At 45.7% G+C, this 20,340-nt stretch overlaps 1 protein-coding gene across 7 annotated transcripts; it reads left to right on the top strand.

Annotated features, from left to right (window-relative positions):
• Positions 1-255: 255 nt before the first annotated feature.
• On the top strand, positions 256-19,059 carry AMPD1 (adenosine monophosphate deaminase 1). Of its 7 annotated transcripts, XM_081915926.1 has the most exons (16): positions 290-370; positions 2,601-2,612; positions 5,940-6,117; positions 7,393-7,558; positions 10,172-10,337; positions 12,112-12,331; positions 12,769-12,898; positions 13,698-13,892; positions 14,085-14,216; positions 14,326-14,489; positions 15,131-15,257; positions 15,653-15,816; positions 17,046-17,166; positions 17,594-17,767; positions 17,897-18,007; positions 18,772-19,059. In XM_081915926.1, the coding sequence occupies exons 1-16, from the start codon at positions 349-351 to the stop codon at positions 18,928-18,930; spliced, it is 2,241 nt and encodes a 746-aa protein (XP_081772052.1). In that variant the 5' UTR covers positions 290-348; the 3' UTR covers positions 18,931-19,059. The 7 variants fall into 7 exon arrangements, with proteins under 7 accessions (XP_081772053.1, XP_081772052.1, XP_081772054.1 ...); XM_081915927.1 differs by lacking the exon at positions 2,601-2,612 and having other exon boundaries at positions 256-370; XM_081915928.1 differs by lacking the exons at positions 290-370; positions 2,601-2,612 and adding an exon at positions 5,153-5,186.
• Positions 19,060-20,340: the final 1,281 nt, after the last annotated feature.

Raw genomic sequence — 20,340 nt, forward strand, 5'->3', positions numbered from 1 at the left:
GGCCACCTGTGACCAACTCAAAAGCACCCAGTCCTGGCCATGATCCTGGCAACATTCTCTCATTTGTGGTGGGTGGAGCAGTGCTCCCAAATTTACTGTCCATACATCTCGGGACAAACAGAGTTAACCCCCAAGCCTGTAGCTTCACCTGTTAACAACTGAGACTTTGCCTGGCTGCAGCTTTAAATAGTCTGCTGCGTATTCCTTCACTCCTTTTAGATGAGGAGAGTTGGGTTACAAGAGCAGAGATAAATAGTAAAATGAGTGTTGGGTGGTTGTGCAGTTTCGTTCTTCCACTCGTCCACGCCACACTTGGTTTCTCAGGACTCTCCTGAGGTAGTAGGGAAAATGCCGAAGGTGAAAGTTCCAGGTAGGTCTGAATTCCCACATAGCCTTAGGCAAGTTGGGAGAAAGCCTTCTTTTATGATGAGGCCGGTGCCAGTAGCCAGACTCTCAAGAATAGATTCACAAAGCAGCTCTGATTGCCTATTTAAGTTGTGCAGGGCACAGGAGGTGGAAGGAGTGAGAGCTTGAGCCATTAGCTTTTCCAATATGAGTAGTTTGAATAGACGGTCAGGCAAGTGGCTTTTAGGCCACAGAACTGAAATTGAATGAGACCAGTCAATTCAGTAGAACCCAGTTTTGCTGTGTTAAAAAATTATCAGAGGTTGGATAAACTTATACAGGAGCACCCCCTAGACATTGGTGTTTGCCAGATAAAAGAGAAATTGAAGGGTTTTCAGTAACCTTTAATGGCTTATCATTAGCAGCAAGGTAATTAAGACATGCACCAGGCTAGTAGCCAAAAGGGGGCTGGATTTAGCTTCTCTTTGTCGGCTCGTAAAAGACCTGAATAAACCTTCCTCAGAACATGTTGCCTTCCAACTCTGTGGTTCTGTGCTGTTACTAGCAGAATGGCAACATGGTCCAAGGAATCTAGAACAAAACTGATTAGATTTATTGCATTTTTTTAAGCAGCAGCAGCAACTATCCACATATTAAATCTAAGCCTTTGATAAGCTTAAAAATTACATAAATAATCCTTCCAACCTGCTCTTATTTTGTTATGCTCCTAAAGGAACATTTCTTACAGCAAACAAAATGGGTTTTAAAATGTTTTGTCACTTTTCTCTTTGTCCAATATTTCAAGTTGTTATCAAAGGGTTCAGTTCTCCCCCCCCCCATATTAGAGTACAAAGATGCTTCCCTTTTAAATAAAAATACTGTAAGAAATATCTGCAGCTCATAATCAAATATTCCTACAATGTCCATGCCACATGAACAGGTAGCATCAGGTCTGTTGATTTCATTTGACAGAACGCGAATGGTGCAATAGTTTCCCTTTGAGTATGACAGTTATATTTAACAAACAGACCTTGGTTCCGGTTTGTACTTTTGCATGTTTTTTAAAAAGGTGAAGTATAGGAAGTTTTGCTGCTGTATCCTTTTACTTCCTTTGAGCAAGCGAGCTGAGAAGATGAATCCTACTGGTAGACATGCTAATAAATTGTCAGGGGAGAATGAAGAGCATGGATGGACCTGTGCTTTATAATGGTAGAAATGCTGAATAATGCCCATAGGTGCCTACTAAGAAGACCTGGACCACATTTTTGTGTTGCACTTTCAACTGATTTATCATATTAACTTTTTTTAAAAAACTGTCGGTCTGCACCCCCTTTGGATACAGTGGTATCTTCCATGCTTGGAAACACTCCAGCTAAGGGCTCGTACACACTTCTGCTTGACCCGTGATTTGTAGGCATGGATCTGAGCGGTTTTCCTCTTGCCTCGCTCCAGCCCCAGGGAAAACATTCTCTAGTGCTAAATTGGAGCAAATGTCAATCTGGAGAAAACCTGAATTGCTGTTTGCTCTGATTGAGCGCTAATGAGAGTGGTTTTCCCTGGGGGAAAACAGTGGGACAAAAGGAAGTGGGGTTGAGCCCTCAATCTAGTCTAGGCTGATTTTCTCCTTACCAAACAACTGTTCTAAGAAGTACTACATACTAGGTTTTAGAATATTTGTGTGTGGACTAAATGATTATCTTTTCACATTATTACTTTGGCATACATGGAAGGTGGTAAACAGAGTCATGCTTCAGACCACCATATGTTCACAGTTCAGAGTTACCATTTGCAAAGAGAGTATTACATTTGTAGGCAAATGTTCCAAATCCTGCATACAAGAAGCTATATACCTTCAGATGTACAAGCACAGAGTCTGTGAAAACAGTATTTTTTGAATACATGGAGTCATTGAGTTCAGGCCCTCACAAGCCCCTTCCATATGCTCACTTGTATCCAAATAAATGCATGGAAAGGGATATTGGTGGTGCCAATCCCAGGTTCTGAGGTAGAATTTAAAAGACTGCATCCGTGATATCAGGATGTCTGGGCAAGTTGTCCCAAATTGCTTTCTTAACTGTTCTTCTTTCCCGTTGTAGAGCTGTTCAACTACTATGGTATGTAGAGTATATATTTCTGCAAACATTTGCTCATTAAAAATGTTCATTTCTGTATATAAATGTGAACAAGGTTAAAAAAAACTTCAGGTGCTACATCCTGTGATCTGATTACATTTATTTTATTTCACTCTCAAACAGCAGAGGAGAAACGTGAGTATAACTCGGCCTTCCTTGTGCCGCCTGCTGCTTTGTTAAGCAGTTGATCATATCCAAAAGACAAATGATCACAGCAACTCAGCGACTGTCCGTTTCTCAGCAGTCATTGCCAGGAGCTATTGATGCATCTGGGGTGAGGAAGAAAGCTTGTATGGGGCTTGGAGGAAGGAAGGGTGTCATAACGGGACCTGCATGGGGTGTGCTGTCCTCATGAGTCTGGATGATTCAGCCCTTCATCAAACCTGGCTTTCCAAGGAGCTCAGATACCTTCCTTTGAGTTGCAATACTAGGAAGGAACGCTGGAGCCCAGTTCTCCCCACCAAGTCTTTTACCTGGGCACCAGCTAAAGGCAGGGACATGGGTGGCGCTGTGGGTTAAACCACAGAGCCTAGGAGTTGCTGATCAGAAGGTCGGTGGTTCGAATCCCCGCAACGGGGTGAGCTCCCATTGCTCGGTCCCTGCTCCTGCCAACCTAGCAGTTCGAAAGCACGTCAAAGTGCAAGTAGATAAATAGGTACCGCTCCGGCGGGAAGGTAAACGGCATTTCCATGCACTGCTCTGGTTCGCCAGAAGTGCCTTAGTCATGCTGGCCACATGATCCGGAAGCTGTACGCCGGCTCCCTCGGCCAATAAAGCGAGATGAGCGTCGCAACCCCAGAGTCGGCTACGACTAGACCTAATGGTCAGGGGTCCCTTTACCTTTACAACTAAGCTGGACCCTCAAAAGCACCCTGCTTGCTGGGAAAAGAGGAACATGTGGATGGTCGAAGTTACTTGATAGTGGTCCCACTTTGACTCTTGGGTTATATAGTTGGACTCTAAGGTTCTCTGCTCATTAAGCTCCTGGTATATAACTGCATTTCAACCTAAAAACTGGGCATTGGCACAGATTGCCCTGCTGAGAAATGGCTGTCTTTCTGGGCTGCCTGGCTACCGCTGGGTGCACAGCTGAGCATGAGCCACATTGCCCAGCAACCCCTGTGCGCAAGGGCATTTGCTGGGAACAATGTTGCTTCCCTGTTCTTGTGGAATTGAGATGAGGATCACTGGCTGCTTTGACAACACAAGAGGTCTCTAGGCAGGACTTAGGAGCTCAGAATAGGACGACGACCCCTTATGTCCAACCTTCTAGTCTGGTGTGAGTGTGGACTTCATTCCCCGCTCAATCCCTATGCACATTGTCTGTCTGGAAAGTGCCATTGCATGAACTTGCCATTTGCATGGCCTCTGGCATTCCCATCTCATTGTCATGATACCCTATGTCCTTCCTGCTTATTCCACTTGCATATCTCCTGCTGAACCAGATTACTTCCCTGCTTCCTCAATGTCCACCATTAAAGCCGCGCTTGCACACACATGCCCTTCTGATAGCCTACGTGTGTGGATGTAAGAGATTGAGATATTAAATTCTGATAGAAAAGCATTTTCTCGGCAGCAAAATAGTCACCGATCACCAAAACATTTTACTATATGAATTTAATGTATCCAATAAACTAATCCCATTAGTGCAAGGATTTCCATTTGGGCAATGGAACTTTCCCTCCTCCTCCTCCCCACCCCCATTTCTTCCCCAAATCTGCTCCAAAGAGTTGGAGAAAACTTCAGAACAGATTTAGGGGATGCTCAAAGAAAGCAAGAGAGGGGAGGTTCTGTTGCACAGTCCAAAGTCCTTGCACTAAGAGAACCACTTCGCTGGGTACCACCCAATAGCTCTGTTTTGTTAGTCACTGTAATAAATATATGCTTTTAATAATTAATTGCATCCTTCCAAGATCCAGAGCAATACACACATGCACACACACACACACACACACACATCCCTGCAGCCTTTTATATGATACAGTCATACCTTGGTTGTTGAACTTAATCCATTCCGGGAGTCCGTTCGACTCCCAAAATGGTTAAAAAACCAAGGCACAGCTTCCGATTGGCTGCAGGAGCTTCCTGCACTCAATTGGAAGCTGCGTCAGATGTTCAGCTTCCAAAAAACATTCACAAACCGGAACACTCACTTTCGGGTTTTCAGCATTCAGGAGCCAAAACGTCTGAGTACCAAGGCGTTAAAGAACCAAGGTATGACTGTACTAAGGCTGCAGTTCTGGGCACACTTACTCAGGCAATGGTGACTTTTACTTGTGAGTAAACATGCATAGAATTGGACGATAAAATTGTAAGTCATAGCCAATGCTGGATTCTCAGCAGAAGTGACTGTCCTGCGAAACACCTTAACCTGAAAGGTCTCCACCAACCATACTCAGAAGGACCTGTACAGATCTGTATAACATATCCTTTCATGGGACTGTACCGGCATACACCATCATTGATGGCTACAACAAGAAACATCATGCAGTCGTCTCAGGCTGTTTGAAAGATCAGAACCTGCCTTTTGGAGCTCTGATCCCACAGTTATTTGTGAGCACTCCTTATTGTGCACCTTGAGATTTCTAAGCAGAAACATCTGTGACTGTTGCCCTTTCCTGTACACATTGATCAGTGGCAGAAGGGTGATATCCAGGCTCTGATTTCCACAAAAACGGGCTAAGACTACAATGAGGAAGCCCAAAACAGGTAAGACACTTCTTTTCTAAGTCACCTGGTTTCACATTAGCTTGGAATTTAGTTTAGATCCAGTTCACAGTCCAAAGCAGGTTGCACCCACTATGATGATGCCATCTACACTTACTGGCTGAGAAAGCCAAACCTATCAGTCCCAATTCAGCTTCATTCTTATTCTCATTGCCATGACATCATACTCAGTGTAGAGAGGCACAAACATTTCCAGACTATGGAGAAACGCAGACTCCAGCCATCCAGAATCAAGAGAAGCTTGTCCGTCTTCACCTCCATGAAGCATTTATGCACCCCAACACATCCATGGTTTGTCACTGGTGTTTCACCTTTCCTCACTGAAACCCTGGAATCTCGCTGTAGAAGGTTATCAGTAGAAGTACTAAGAATACTATCTGCTTAAAACCCTGCAGCGACATTGAGTCAAAGTAGAATATATTGAGGCTGATGGATCAATTGTGTGACACATGATAAGTAAGCTTTTTAAATACTCTGCAGCCCTGTAGCTGCATTCTCCCCTACAACTATCAAGCTGCACCCAGGAATTGTGATGCAGGTAAACATTCAGTTTCAGAGCACATGTGACATATTGTTTTACTCTATCAGTTCCCTGTCATGCGTACAAAGAGAATGCAGGCATGAGGTGGCCTCTGAGTGCACACAGGGCTGGTGTGCTGAGTGACGTAATTGATCCATCCATCCTCCCGCAATGACCAAAAGCTGGCCTAGTGACCTTCTGCTTTCTCCTGACAGAAACGGATGATGCCATGCGCTCCTTCGCAGAGAAGGTCTTTGCCTCAGAGGTGAAGGATGAAGGGGGCCGGCATGAAATCTCTCCCTTTGATGTGGAGGATGTCTGCCCCATATCACATCATGAAATGCAACAGCATATGATCAAGGAGGAGGAGAGTTCAAGTGACACTGGGAAAAAGTGAGAGTTCTGTGTATGTGTGCATGCGCTGGTGGGATAATGGGAAATTTGGGCTGAGGAAGGAGGAGCCATGAAAGATTGGATGGGTAACCTAGTAAGGTGTGGCTTAGATAGATCCTGTGCCAGATGTGTGCTGATCACAGTACTCTGAAGCATCATAATGCAGGCGCCAGATACAGTTGCACTAACACTAAGGAAAGGCGGCATGAATGTGAAAAGAGCTGGTTCCTGAACCTTGGAAGACTTGCGTTTATGGGAAACTAGAGTGGCTAATTCCAGTTGGAGCAGCCACCAGCACAGAGTGCACCGTCTGTACTAGCGCCCCTTAATCATCAGAGCAGACCAAGTGATTAAGTATTTTGAAGATTAGCTTAAAGCGAAACCATTTGCTCACGTAGATTTTCAAAACTGATGTGGATATACAACATTCCCCAAGCCACTTAGCTGGAATTGTTGGAAGAGTAGCATTTGCCCTATGTTTCTAGGCATTGAACAGTTTTGAGCAGATATATTCTCAACCACATTGCCTTCCTATGGAAGAATGGAGTATTTCCATGTGATAATAAGGATGGCAGATAGGTAGCTTTTCACTACAAGCAAGTGTGAAAGCCATGGTCTTATTTGTCCTTTTCATTTCCATAAGTGTGCCCCTTGTCAATACTACCTGAGCAGTGGCACTTTGCTCCTATTCCTCAGTGACTTACTCTGACCCCATAATTTGTATGCTCTGCTTCCTCGCGGAAATGTCTTTAGATTACAAATTTGCTGAAGAAGCTAGTCAATTCAGAGAAGGTCCAAAACCACACCAGAAAGATGCTAGTTCTGAATCTATTTATAGAATGTATAGTTCAGCTTCATCACAAGTGATCCTTGGGCAGATCACAACAACAACAAAAGACAAAAAATGTAATTAAAACATACCACTAACACTTCCTCTCTCCTTTTTCAAAAACCAATTCAAAGGCTTTTTGAATTGGAGAAAGAGAAAGATCTTCAGTTGGTGCCACAAAATAGGCATGGTAGGTGCCAGCCAGTCTTCAGGGTGCCATTACTGTCAAGGCCTTCCACAATACCGTATATAAAGACATTTGTATATTCCTTTGCTACCCCCTTCCAGCATCATGAAATATCAGCCAAACTTTCAATGTAGCCAGAGCTATGGGAAGTGTATGGTGAATTGACCATGCAATACAGAAGACTGCTGCCAAAGCATAGACAAAACTATATGAAATGAGTTTCCATTTGTGTCGCTTTCCTTTTCTTCATCCCTCCTAGGAAGAAGAGGCGCTTGCGGCTGAAGACCATTGCACTGCTTGTTCCTACTGCAGGAAAGTCTTCGACCAAACTGTCCACCTTAGATGAGGTCATCTCCAGCAGTGCTTCGTATCAAGCCGTTCCCAAATTCCAGCGTGTTCAGATCACGGGCGACTATGCTGCAGGGGTCAGTAGCTGGAGGTGCCAAACCATCTCCTATCATGGATGAGCCTATTCTGCTGCCCCTTCTTCCATTTTGTTAGATGTGGTACTCCCAATACTGACTTTTCAGTTGCAACACTGGGGGGCGGGGGAGGTAACCCTCCTGCTTTTCAGGGCTTCCCCAATACATTTTCTCCCCCATTCCATGTATAAAACCTGAGGTTGACTCTAGTGCAGCGGTTTTCAACCAGAGTCTTTCACCACACCTGAGCACAGCAGACTAGTTTCGTAGGGGGCCCAAGGCAGTCTATGTGGCTCATATAGCACTATCTGCTCTCTGCCCCTCAGCATCTACTTCATGAGGCAAATGCCTCATTCTCCTTAATGGTAGAACCAACCTTCCTTCAATCATAATAATAATACTAGTAATACTAGTAATACTACTACTACTACTACTAATAATAATATATTAAAAAGTCTGTTCAGGGCTGGTATACACCATACAGTCATACCTCGGGTTAAATATGCTTCAGGTTGAACGTTTTCAGGTTACTCTCCGCAGCGACCCGGAAGTAACGGAATGTGTTACTTCTGGGTTTCACTGCTTGTGCATGTGCAGACGCTCAAAATGACGTCATGCGCATGCACAGAAGTGGCGAATTGCGACCTGCGCACACACAGATGCGCAGACACGGGTTGCATTCGCTTCAGGATGCGAACGGGGCTCCAGAACAGATCCCGTTCGCATCCAGAGGTACCACTGTATATTTTAAGCAGCCCTCACCTGTAGTACGATAAGGGTGCTGGGTTTTGTAGCTCAGTGGTAAACTACAGTTCCCAGGTTTCTTTGGGGGGTGCTTTGAATGTATAGTGTGTGCTAACTGCATATGGGATCGACAGGGGAAGTAAAATAAAGTGTGTTCAGAGAATTTTTAAAAATAGCCCTCTAAAACAAAAATGTCATGAAGTGGATATAATCAAGCATTGTGCTTACAGAGCACTTGGAAAATGTGGTCCACTCTCCTCCTCCAGCACTGCCTTGAGAAAGAATATCTGTTGGCTTTATGCAGTAGATGGGGAACAAAGGCGCATTTATTGGGCACAAACCCCGATCACGTAGAAAAGGCTTGCTGCTCTTTCCAGATCTCCATCCCCCATACCCCCCATTTCAAGTTGCAAGAGACACAGCCCCGAAATGGAATGGGAGGAGGCCGAGTTCAGTGGCACTCCTACAGCTAACCTTAGCTGTGTCCTTAGACTAGCTGCGTCTGTGTTTTGAGTGGCCTAACTTGAACCTGTTGAGAAATAAATCAAATATGGGGAGATTTGCTGGGTCAAGGGATATTGATGAAATTGAAGTGGGAACATCCTGGTGCTCAAAATAGCTCCAACAGCTGGATCCTGCCATGTCCCTGATCGCCTTTCATTGCCAGCCTTGGTGGGTTATTGGAAGACATGGCTGCTGCTGGAATATACTCTGTACTCTCTCCTTCACTCGAGCAACCATACCGGGCTCTATCCCACAGACGGCTCCAGGTTTCAGCAAGGTTCTTGCTGTGGCCTGCCTCCTGGTTGGGCTTCCTTTGCAGCATTGCAAAACAATGGTCCTTCCTTCCTTCCTTCCTTCCTTCCTTCCTTCCTTCCTTCCTTCCTTCCTTCCTTCCTTCCTTATTGTAAGGAGCAGAAATGTTCCTGTGAGTGACAATCTCCCAATGTCGGCCATTTTGTTTTCCTTACCATAGCCCAGGAGTTGTGATGGCCCAGAGCATTGTGGGGGAAATAAAATGGCAGATGCCAGCTAAATGGCAGCCACCAGAGCTCAACGAGGACAGGCCCTGCCAGGGACATGGGAGCTGCAATAGCTGCCATGTGCTGACGCTGGGCCTGCTTCATTCTCATTGCTATTGTTATCCCCACCACCACCTCCAACCAGGCATGCTGGGAGAGCACTCTTTATAAGGATCTCACAGTGCAAGAGTAGGGAACTTTAGGCTCATGGGCCAAATGTGTCCCCCATGCCTCTCCATCTGGTCATTGGGATACTCCACAGGCCACTCCCTCCCCCTACCAGCCACACTATCTCTCCTCAGGCTACAGCCTTTGCCAGTCTTGCCTCACATTTTCCATGAGCGTTTTGGTTTTTGCATGATTTGAACTCTGAGAATCCCCTTTCCTTGCCTGCTGTATTATTTGTATCATTTATTATTCCTATGACAGACCCTCCAAGTGTCCCTATTTTCCAGGGACAGTCCCAGATTTACAGAAGCCATCCTAGTTTCTGATTTGATCCTACAATGTCCTGCTTTTCCTTAGGCTGCCCCTATTTTCACTGGAGAAATGTCAGAGGGTTTGGAATAGGGCACCCCTATTTTCATCAGAGAAATGTTGGTGAGTATGGTAGGATGTCCCTATTTTCCTCAGAGAAATGTCAGAGGGTATGGAATAGGACATCCCCATTTTCATTGGAGAAATGTTGAAGGGGAAGTCTCTATTTTCATCAGAGAAATGTTGGAAGGTATGGAATAGGCCTAAAGTGCCCTTTTGTGGTTTTCAGCACACCTGAGTTTTTTCCCCTTTTGTTTTGTAGTTTCTGTCTTTTTTTTATCAGTGCCAGAAGTTTTAAAAAATATTTCCACAGGTGACAGTGGAGGATTTTGAAGTGGTTTGCAGAGGCCTGTACCGTGCCCTGTGTATCCGGGAGAAGTACATGCACAAATCTTTCCAACGTTTCCCCAAGACTCCCTCCCAGTTCTTGCGCACTATTGAAAATGAGGTGTGGAAGTCAAATGACGACCTGCTTCCAGGTAAATAGCCAGGCAGGCTGTGCAGGCTGTACTGGGTGACTGGGCTTGTGGGTGTGTCCCAGAGCAAGACAGCAGGTGTCGATGGAGGGCACTGTGGAGAATTGCATTAGCTGCTTTAATCTTTTTTAAAAAACAACAACAGCAACACCACACTGCTGTCTGTGCAGAGCTGGTGTGCTGAGCATGCAGAACACTTACGAACATAGGGAGCTGCCTTAGACTGTTGGTCCATCTGGTTCAGTATTGTTTACACTGACTGGCAGCAGCAATCCAGGGTTTCAGACAGGCATCTCCTCCAGCCCTGCCTGGAGATGGCCAGGGGTTGAACCTGGGATCCACTGCCTTCCATTCAGATGCTCTACCACTGGGCTATGGGCCTTCTTTACTTAGAAGTAAGAGCACAGTGAGAGCAGCTTTCTGCTAGAGCCATTGAGAGCCAGGCCTTTGCAAAGACTTGAGCAGAGGAGCTTCCCAGATGGAGTTGTAGAGGTTTGGCATCTCTCCTCTACCTTGGCTCACATTCCTATCTCAGCAAGTATTTTTTTCGATTTACTATGAATACTGTCAAGGTAGTCAGAGAATCTGAATGACATGTAGCCTTGGCCTTAGGGCTGTATGTCTTGTGCTGGACCTCTTTCCAGTGTGCAATATCATGCCATATTTTGGCTTAGCTTTGGTGACTCACCCAGTCTACTATTTTCAATCTCAGCCCCCTGTTTTCCCATGTTACAAAGAACATCCTGGCCTAAGTGGAGTTCTCATGCTTCTATCACACAGGCTTGTTCACAACAGGTAGGAATATGGGAAATTCCCTTTTGCCACATCATCTAGCCTGCTCTTGTCTACTGTGGCAGAGGCTTTCCAAAAGACATCTTAGCTCGGGTTCCTTCATACCATCCTCCATCTGATCCTTTTTTTTAACTGGAGATGGCTAGAATTGAGCAAGAAACCTATTGCATGAAAAACATGTACAAAGGGGTATTTTTCTTAGTCTGCACCTGAATCAGACTTTAATTCTCTGGTCTACACTTCCATTATATCAGATCCATCTACATACAACATGAAAAGGGGCCTGTGAATCAAACGAGGATATGATGTAAAGCAGGGATAGCCGACAGGTACCCTTGGGATGCTGTTGGACTTCAACTCCCATCAGCCCTAGCTAGCATGGCCAGTGGTCAGGGGTAGTGGGAGCTGTAGTCCAGCAATAAATGAAAGGCGCTGTATTGGCTAGCCCTGGTGTGAGGTATGAAAAGCCTAGGCACCCATTATCTTAGGGCTAGAGCACTGACTGTGCTGCTTCTCCTTCTGCCTTTCTGGACTGCCAAAGCAATAGGCTGCACCTTTGAGGAGGAGGCAGGACTTTCATATTTCTGGGAATGCTTTTCACTACACACTCAAAACAAAAGATATGTGCAATTACTAAAACACACCTGAGCTAGTTATTAGTCACACAGAATAAATTGGATTTTAGGATTGTGCTACAAGAGGCGGCATCTTGTTAACGGATACTCATGCAGTCGGGAGCCAAAATTAGCTAAAACAAAGACAGAAATTGTAGTAAAAACATCTGCATGCAGTGGATGGATAGTGGTGGTGTTCTCTCATGGGGATTTCAGTCAGTCTCAGTCCTGGCAGTCATGTGGTTTCCTTAGCGGTGTAGAATTTAATTCTTGTAGGTTGATAGCTGTAAGAGAAGCATGCTAAAAAATCCCAAGCCTTTTCCTTTGTCCTTCCCTTGTTCAACGTTAGCACACTTTCCTCTTGATTTTAGTGTTCTCTCCTCCTGTGAAGAAAGACGAAGATCCTTTCCAGTCTGGCAACTTGCCCGAGAATCTGGGCTACCATGTGGAAATGAAAGAAGGTGTGGTATACATCTATGCTGACAAAGCTGCTGCTGCCAGGGGTGAGCCCAAGGACCTGCCCTACCCTAACCTGGATGCCTTCATTGATGACATGAACTTCCTCCTGGCCCTTATAGCTCAGGGACCTGTGTAAGTGTCTTAGAGGTATGGCCCCATTGCACATAAGTAGGGCCAGCCCAAGAGATTTTTGAAGCCTCAGGCAGAAAATACAAAGGGCGCCCAGCCTGCTATGAAAAATGTAACAGTGAGCTAACAACCAATGTGCTTCCTTTTATTGAAGCCCAGGGTTTGCTGCCTAAGGTGGCTGCTGCTGTCCTGGGTTTGCCCTGAATAGGAAAAGGGCAAAAGTCGAGCCACCCCAAGGCAGCGCACATATATCCCTGTTGCAATGACTTCTGCTGTCTCGGGTCACTTGCTCTGGAATGTGACCTTTATCAAGCTGTCGTGTGACAGCAGCAGGGTTACTTCTGGCTGGCAAATGTTGGTTGTGTTGGCAAGCTGGTGAACCTGGACTTATTCTGTGAGTGGCTTATTTGAGACGATGCTCTTTCCTTTGACTGTTGCAGCAAAACCTACACACACCGACGCCTACGGTTCCTCTCCTCCAAGTTCAGTGTGCATGAGATGCTGAATGAGATGGAAGAGCTGAAGGAGCTGAAGAACAACCCCCATCGGGACTTCTATAATTGCCGTAAGGTGAGGGATCTGTCCAAGGTGTTGCCTCCTCAAGCAGGAGTGGCTGATCTTTGTCACCCTCTGGGGCTGCAGAGCAAAGTGGGTGTGGCCAAAGTGTAGGTGTGGGTGTGGCCAATATTTTTTAAAGGGCAAATTTTGCGGGATCATAAAAATTACAGCAAAGGATATTTATTTGAATATGTGAACTGCCCTGAGACCTCCGGGTATAGGGTGGTATATTAATTATAAGAATAAGAATAAGAATAAGCAAAAATGGTCAGTATATTTTTTCATTTAATTTTTTTTTAATGTTCATTCGTAATGGATGGATTTGGGGGTTTGGGGGATTAACAAAACCTTTTGAACCCAGTGCTGCCAGAGGAGAGGTAGTCAGTAAACATATTTTTAAATATTATCATTTTAATTTACAAGATTTTGGGGGGCCTTGGATGGCCACAAAAACCCCACACACATGTGGCACCGTAATATTACCATAATTTCACATTCTGGCCTCCCCCTGAAAAATCAGTGGGAGTGCATTAAGAGCTACAAAAAAGTCTGGTGTCACAGTGGAAGGCCAATAGGGGCAGTAAATAAAATAAAATACAGCATTTAACTATTATTTTTTTAAGGCAAATGGGAAAGGGTTGTGGGTGATGAATGAGACCTGCAAGTTGTGGGTTAGGTACCCTGGCCTTAAGGTACAATGATGTACCTCATCAATGCCTCCTCCAATATCATTGCTGTGGTGGGTTCTGTGGGAGGGAGGCATCTGCAGTCACCATCACCTCCTCGGCTGACTTTTCTCTTCTCTTAACAGATCGACACGCACATCCATGCTGCAGCTTGCATGAACCAGAAGCACTTGCTGCGATTCATTAAGAAGTCTTACCGGGAAAATTCTGAAAGGGTTGTGTACAAATCCAAGGACAAGACCTTGACGCTCAAGCAGCTTTTTGAGCAGCTCAACCTTCACCCTTATGACCTGACTGTGGACTCCCTTGACGTCCATGCAGTGAGTCCTGCTTTTCCTTTCCAGTACAGGAGATCTCCCACCCTTCCCCATGGTCTCTGTCATATGACTGGCTGCGGCTAATTACTCCCCCCCCCAGCTGTTGCTGCCCCGCCATCTCTACCTCCTACAAGTATTCTTTGCTCTGTGCATCTAGCCAATGACTTCTCCTCCTCCTCCTCCTCCATGTCACAGGGCCGGCAGACCTTCCAGCGCTTTGACAAGTTCAACGCCAAGTATAACCCGGTGGGTGCCAGTGAGCTGCGTGATCTCTACCTCAAGTCTGAAAATGCCATCAATGGTGAATACTTTGCCACCATCATCAAGGTTAGAGACTATGGTATGCAAGGGTTTGTGTCTGTGCGGCTGGTAGACTGAGGATAAGGCCAGTTCCTGGAAACAGATCAGGTAACCCCTTTCCCTTTTTATTTCGCAGGAGGTTGGCTCTGACCTGGAGGATGCCAAGTACCAGTACGCAGAGCCACGGCTCTCCATCTATGGACGTTCACCGGAAGAGTGGCCAAAATTAGCCAGCTGGTTCAACGCACACCGTGTTTATTCACCCAATATGAAGTGGATGATCCAAGTGCCCAGAATCTAGTAAGTACTGGTGGGGGCAACGTTTGATCAGGTCAGAATTGCCAAATTCCATGTATAGATCTGATTAACCCAGATTCCTCCTATTTCACTATTTATGGGCCCCTCCATGCAGCCTACCCCCTCAGTACTTCACCTCTCTCACCTATCTCCTGGCCTGAAAATGAAGGTTTCTCTTCCTTTCCATGCCTGTTTCCTAGTGTGTTGCCTATGGTCTTGGGTAGGTGCAGTGGAGCGGGAGCATATGGGATCCTTCAAGGGGACTGGACTCAGGGGAAGCCATCTACAAGGATTCTGGTTCAAGTCTGCAGACATATGACCACTAGTCTCAGGTTCAGTAGCAGGAGCCTGGTTCAGTTCCTTACGTGGTAGTATCATAGCCCTGAGTTTGGCTGGCTCTTCTTCCTCTGACTCTGATTGAGTTCAAGGCCAGGGCCATGACACTATCTGGATTTTCTTTGGTTTCCTTTGGGTTCTATGGGGCAAAGCAAAATGAGCAGGAAGCTGGGACACAGCTGGGACTGAGTTCACTTGCTTCATCTCAGTTGCTTCTGCCATTTGCAGCCCGCTTACATTTTCCTTTCTCTCAAACATCCCATGTAAGTGATATGGAAATGAGCAGAAGTGTTTCTGTCTCCTCTCAGTGATGTGTTCAGGTCAAAGAACTTTTTGCCACACTTTGGGAAGATGCTGGAGAACATTTTTGTGCCAGTATTTCAGGCGACAATCAACCCACAGGACAACAAGGAGCTGAGTGTGTTTCTGCGCCATGTGAGTAATATTGCCCAGAGGCACCCTGGGCCTAATCCTAGTGCAGTGACAGTAGGGTGACAGAGAGAGTGGCCAATACAGCACCAGAAACCTGAGGGTGTATCTAAGTCAGCATATTGTCAACCAGATCTGGCCAAGGGTCCACCTCACTGAAGGTGACGCCTGGTAGATACTACATAAGAAATGACAACACCTACCTGTAACCATTATTGGATTCCAGTCTTCCAGCTTCAACAAGGTAGCACCTTGGACAGAGGTGGCCACTCTGTCCCCCTGCAGCAGAGGGTGACTGTTGGGTAATGGGAATTAGAGGCTATCGGCTTCATGTTATTTGGTGAAGGTGGACTTGCTTTTGGAGTTGGTCCCTTCCTCAGAACCAATTGTACGATTTGCAGATTACTGGTTTTGACAGTGTGGATGATGAGTCCAAGCACAGTGGACACATGTTCAGCACCAAGAGCCCCAAGCCGGAGGAGTGGTCCCATGAGAAGAACCCCTCCTATACATACTATGTGTACTACATGTATGCCAACATCATGGTCCTCAATCATCTCCGACGGTGAGTCCCAGCCTGGGCAGAAGGATTATTGCCAGGTGAAAGGATTCGATTACAAATAATATGCACCAACATTTAGTACAGTGTTTCTCAAACTTGTGTCCCCAGCTGTTGTTGGACTACAGCTCCCTTCATCCTTAACTACTGGTCCTGCTAGTCAGGGATGATGGGTATTATAGTACAACAACAAGTTTGAGGAAACACTGCTTTAGCAGGAGTAACACTCCTAGTTCTGCTGGTTCTGATAAAGACCACCCACTAACCCTGACTAAAGCATATTGCATTTCAAGAGCTTGATGACATCAATCCTTCGCCTTCATTGATCCAAAGCCCTAAGAGGCACAGTTCCAGGTTCTGCTAGACTTAAATGCTTGGATTCTAACCTGCCTTCTGTAAATGAAACAGAATTCCCATCTGCATAAAAGAGGTTTGCTGCCTCTTCTCTCCCTCTGCAGCCTCCTGCATTCCCCCAAAATCTGCTCCTGGGGATTGGGGGGGCCCTTAGGAATGGTGCAGTAGGGAGCTCAGGATGAAAGGGGGAGTTGGTGAAAGCCACCCCTCCTTTATGTGAACTGAGGACTAAGTAAGGATCCAATCTAGTGTTGGCAAAAAAGTAATGACTTCATACAATAAAACCAGGACTGCTGAAATAATCTCTCAGATATTTATATATATTTTCCTTTGCTAGTTTGAGAATGGGTTTTATACACCATAATAATATTGCCTAAGCCTTCTATTAAAAGAGCTAATGAGACTCTGGGACCTAACTAAATATTATCTGCAGACAACTGCGATGAAACAAGACAGGTGTTTTTATAAAGAAGAGAAAAATGTTTTAAGAAAGATCCATTTAATACAGAGAAGCAGTGAAGGATCACTTAATCCTTTCTGTTCTTGCTGCTTCTCTCAATCAAACTGCACCCCCAATTTATCCCCCCACCCTGCATGAGTTTCAAACATGTATTAACTTTGTGGGCAGAAAAGCAACTGGATTTGTGTGGCTGTGGAGCAGAGAAGTTACAGTACACTCATCTGCATGTTAACATGGATTTTTATCATTCACCAATGCAAAGCACAAAAGTGAAGTCCCTGCTGCTTGCTAATCATAGCATTACATGTTTGGTCCCTTCAAATAGGAAGCTGTCTGGGGCCATCTGATGGTTGCTTCCTAAATAATGCTAGATGTGTCCAGTGATCTGGGTTTTGCATAAAGGCTGCCTTGCCACCCTCAGGGAACGCGGAATGAACACTTTTCTGTTTCGTCCTCACTGTGGAGAAGCTGGTGCTATCACCCATCTGCTGGCTGCCTTCATGACTGCAGATAATATCTCCCATGGCCTGAACCTCAAGAAGGTGAGTTGCAAGATGTGCTGGGCTGTGGAGATCCCCGGTGTCCTTTCATGCTCATGTTACACCAGCGGAGTTATCACTGATCCATCCAGCCCATTCTCAGAGCATCCCATTTCAAGGGAGCCTTGTGACCTGGCAGAACTTGATGGGACTCCTCCACGAGCTGCTGATGTCTCCTAAGTGTTAAGATCCTGCCAAGGATGTTTGGTGGGGCCATAACTGGGAAAGCCAGGTTTTTGTACTTGGCATGTGGTGCTGAGAAGTAACTAAGGAACAGTGCGAGCAATTCTGCACGGCATCTAGAGCACAGAGACAAAATGACTCCCATTTAGAAAGAACCGGGAAGCCATTCTCATGATGTTTGTTGGGAGGGAATAGAGGTCCTGCTGCCTGCCTCAACTTGATCTATCCTTGCCATGTCTCTTTGCAGAGTCCTGTGCTGCAGTATCTGTACTACCTGGCCCAGATCCCCATTGCCATGTCCCCACTCAGCAACAACAGCCTCTTCCTAGAATATGCCAAGAACCCACTTCTTGATTTCCACCAGAAGGGCTTAATGGTGTCTCTATCCACTGATGACCCTATGCAGTTCCACTACACCAAGGTAGGCTTTCCTAGGATTGCTGTTTGCTCTCAGAAGTGTGAGGGCAGCTAGCGTTGAGGGGGACACACTGCAGCTTCTGCGATGACCTTTGCAATGGCTACACTTTGTATTTCTCTTTTTATTCCCCAGGAGCCTCTCATGGAAGAATATGCCATTGCTGCCCAGGTCTTCAAGCTCAGCACCTGTGACATGTGTGAGATTGCACGCTACAGTGTTCTGCAATCTGGCTTGTCTCATGAGGTATGGTGTTCAATGGAAATCTCAAAGGGGTATAGAGTGCTCCTGGATATGGGTGATTTAGCAGCACCAAATCACTGCTGTTCTGCTTTCAGCTCCAAGTGGAATAACAATTCTGGTTCTAGACTTCTAACAATCTGTAGCCAAATGATCAGTACCACTTTCCTCAGCTGCCATTTTGGGAAGGGAGGTTCATTTGGAAATTTTGGGGGGTGGGGTGGGAATAGTGCTAAATACTGCCTACTCACTGCATCTATTGTTATGGTTCCTCACTGCAATGGTCTCCCCACTGCAATCTAGGGGGTGGGGGAAAGGAAGAAGAAAGAAAGACAATGCTATTTGGAAAAGGAAGCGTTGAAGTAATATAGCCAACTCCTACAGACGGAAATGGCTAGTTCAAATTCTGTAAAATATCTAGGCCATCTACACCAGGGAAGACTGTGGAGATTTTTCCACTTAATTTTCTGACTCTGGGGAGAGGAAAAAAGTGAAACAGTGGAACATGACAGATTGATGTTTTATCTTACAGATGCTTTGTCAAAACTGAGTGAACTAAGTGTGGCTATTCCACAGTATGTACCCTGTGGCTGTGTGGAAGTAGACCACTGCCTCAGGGCTTAGTGGCTGGGAATATAACAAGGGTTGAGCAAACAAAAGAGGGTACAAGAAAGCAATGGAAGCAATAGGGTTTTCTTTTTATGGAAAAGGTGATGGGAATAGGAGTCTGAGTGAGGGGGTGGCTCTCATTTACTGTATCATTTCCACAGGAAAAGCTCCATATTCTGGGAAAGAATTACCAAGAAGAGGGGCCTCAGGGCAATGACATCCGCAAGACCAACGTGGCTCAGATCCGCATGGCCTACCGCTATGAGACATGGTGCTATGAGCTCGATCTTATAGCCGAAGGGCTGAAAAGTACTGAATAGAACCATATAGCAGGCTTGAGTAATGAAATCAGCAGTGCCATTCAACGCCAGGCAATTGTAGAAAGATGGAGAGTGAGGGATTATTGGCCTCAACACTGTTGTTTCAGATTACATACAGTCTAAAAGAAATTACGTGCAGTGTGTTTACTAAACTCTTTCCGCTCCTTCATTCTGCGAGCAAGGTGCAGTTTGCCCTGCATCCTGGGTATTTCTTGCCATGAATACCACAAAGATATTTATGTGAAAAGGAATCCAGGAGCCCCTGTTTCCTGGTGTGAACTGTTGTCTTTTATTTCAGTGCTTTCTATAAAAAAAAGTAGGAACATAGGGTTAAAGTGATCCACACAGCCTCTTGACAAGGACGGAGGGAGGAAACACTGCAGGCACATTAAACAAGTCATTGTCTCACTGTCACAAGCCATTTAAAGGGCAAAAGGACGCCATGTCCACAAAGAAAATGACTGGATTTTGTAGTGCAGCAGGCACACTCTGGTCTGTATGAGGCTTGATAAGGGCCTTAACTTTGATGCCTCTGATGAAGTAAAAATCCACTGGTGTTGACCCATGCAATAGTACAGACTGTCTCATACTCTAGCTGGACTACAGAGCACCCTGTACAGTGGTACTTCTGGTTACATACGCTTCAGGTTACATACGCTTCAAGTTACAGACTCCACTAACCCAGAAATAGTACCTCAGGTTAAGAACTTTGCTTCAGGGTGAGAACAGAAATCGTACCCCTGCAGGGTGGTGGCAGCAGGAGGCCCCATTAGCTAAAGTGGTGCTTCAGGTTAAGAACAGTTTCATCTTAAGAACGGACCTCCAGAATGAATTAAGTACTTAACCTGAGGTACCACTGTACTTTGTATAGGACGGCAGATATGCTTACATGTTCCACCAACCTCTGTCTCCCTTCCTGGGGCAGAATGCTTATTAAATGATTTCAGGATAATCAGCTGGGTGGATGGGGGTTATCCATTCTCAGCAGATAGGTGATTGAGTAGAGATTTGCATCCCTGTTGTGTTACTGAGCTGGGAAGTGAGGTTTAAAGTTCTTAGCCTGGCCCAGCACCCTGATGAGGATGCAAATCTTTTCCTCCCTGCTCATCAGATTAGTTATCTGGTGTGTGATTTGTAGCTCAGCTCTACCATGGAGAAACGGACACACTGCATTTTTTCTACTCTTGTAGCAGAGGCTTAAGCAGGCCAGTTTCTGTTTCACTCTACCCCCCAGATTTTCCCTTTCCCCTCCCAGCTGACACTCAATATTATGTGGCTTCTGCCATCCACAAGGCAGGGTGAAGCATCTGCCTCAGGCAGTGGAAGTGTAAGAGGTGGTGTTCTGCCTGCCACACTGCTTCCGCTGCTATGAGGGGGGCATTACAGTGTGCCATCGGGGAGAAGCTGAGT

Source organism: Podarcis melisellensis (assembly GCF_964234715.1).
Source record: "Podarcis melisellensis genome assembly, chromosome: 6".
Taxonomy (NCBI): Eukaryota; Metazoa; Chordata; class Lepidosauria; order Squamata; family Lacertidae; genus Podarcis; species Podarcis melisellensis.

Excerpts from the sequence above, each read along its gene's own strand:
- AMPD1 (XM_081915926.1), top strand. The coding sequence starts at position 349 with ATGCCGAAGGTGAAAGTTCCAG. Across the intron at positions 6,118-7,392 it reads TCAAGTGACACTGGGAAAAA|GAAGAAGAGGCGCTTGCGGC; the intron begins GTGAGAGTTCTG and ends CATCCCTCCTAG. Across the intron at positions 17,167-17,593 it reads ATGGCCTGAACCTCAAGAAG|AGTCCTGTGCTGCAGTATCT; the intron begins GTGAGTTGCAAG and ends GTCTCTTTGCAG.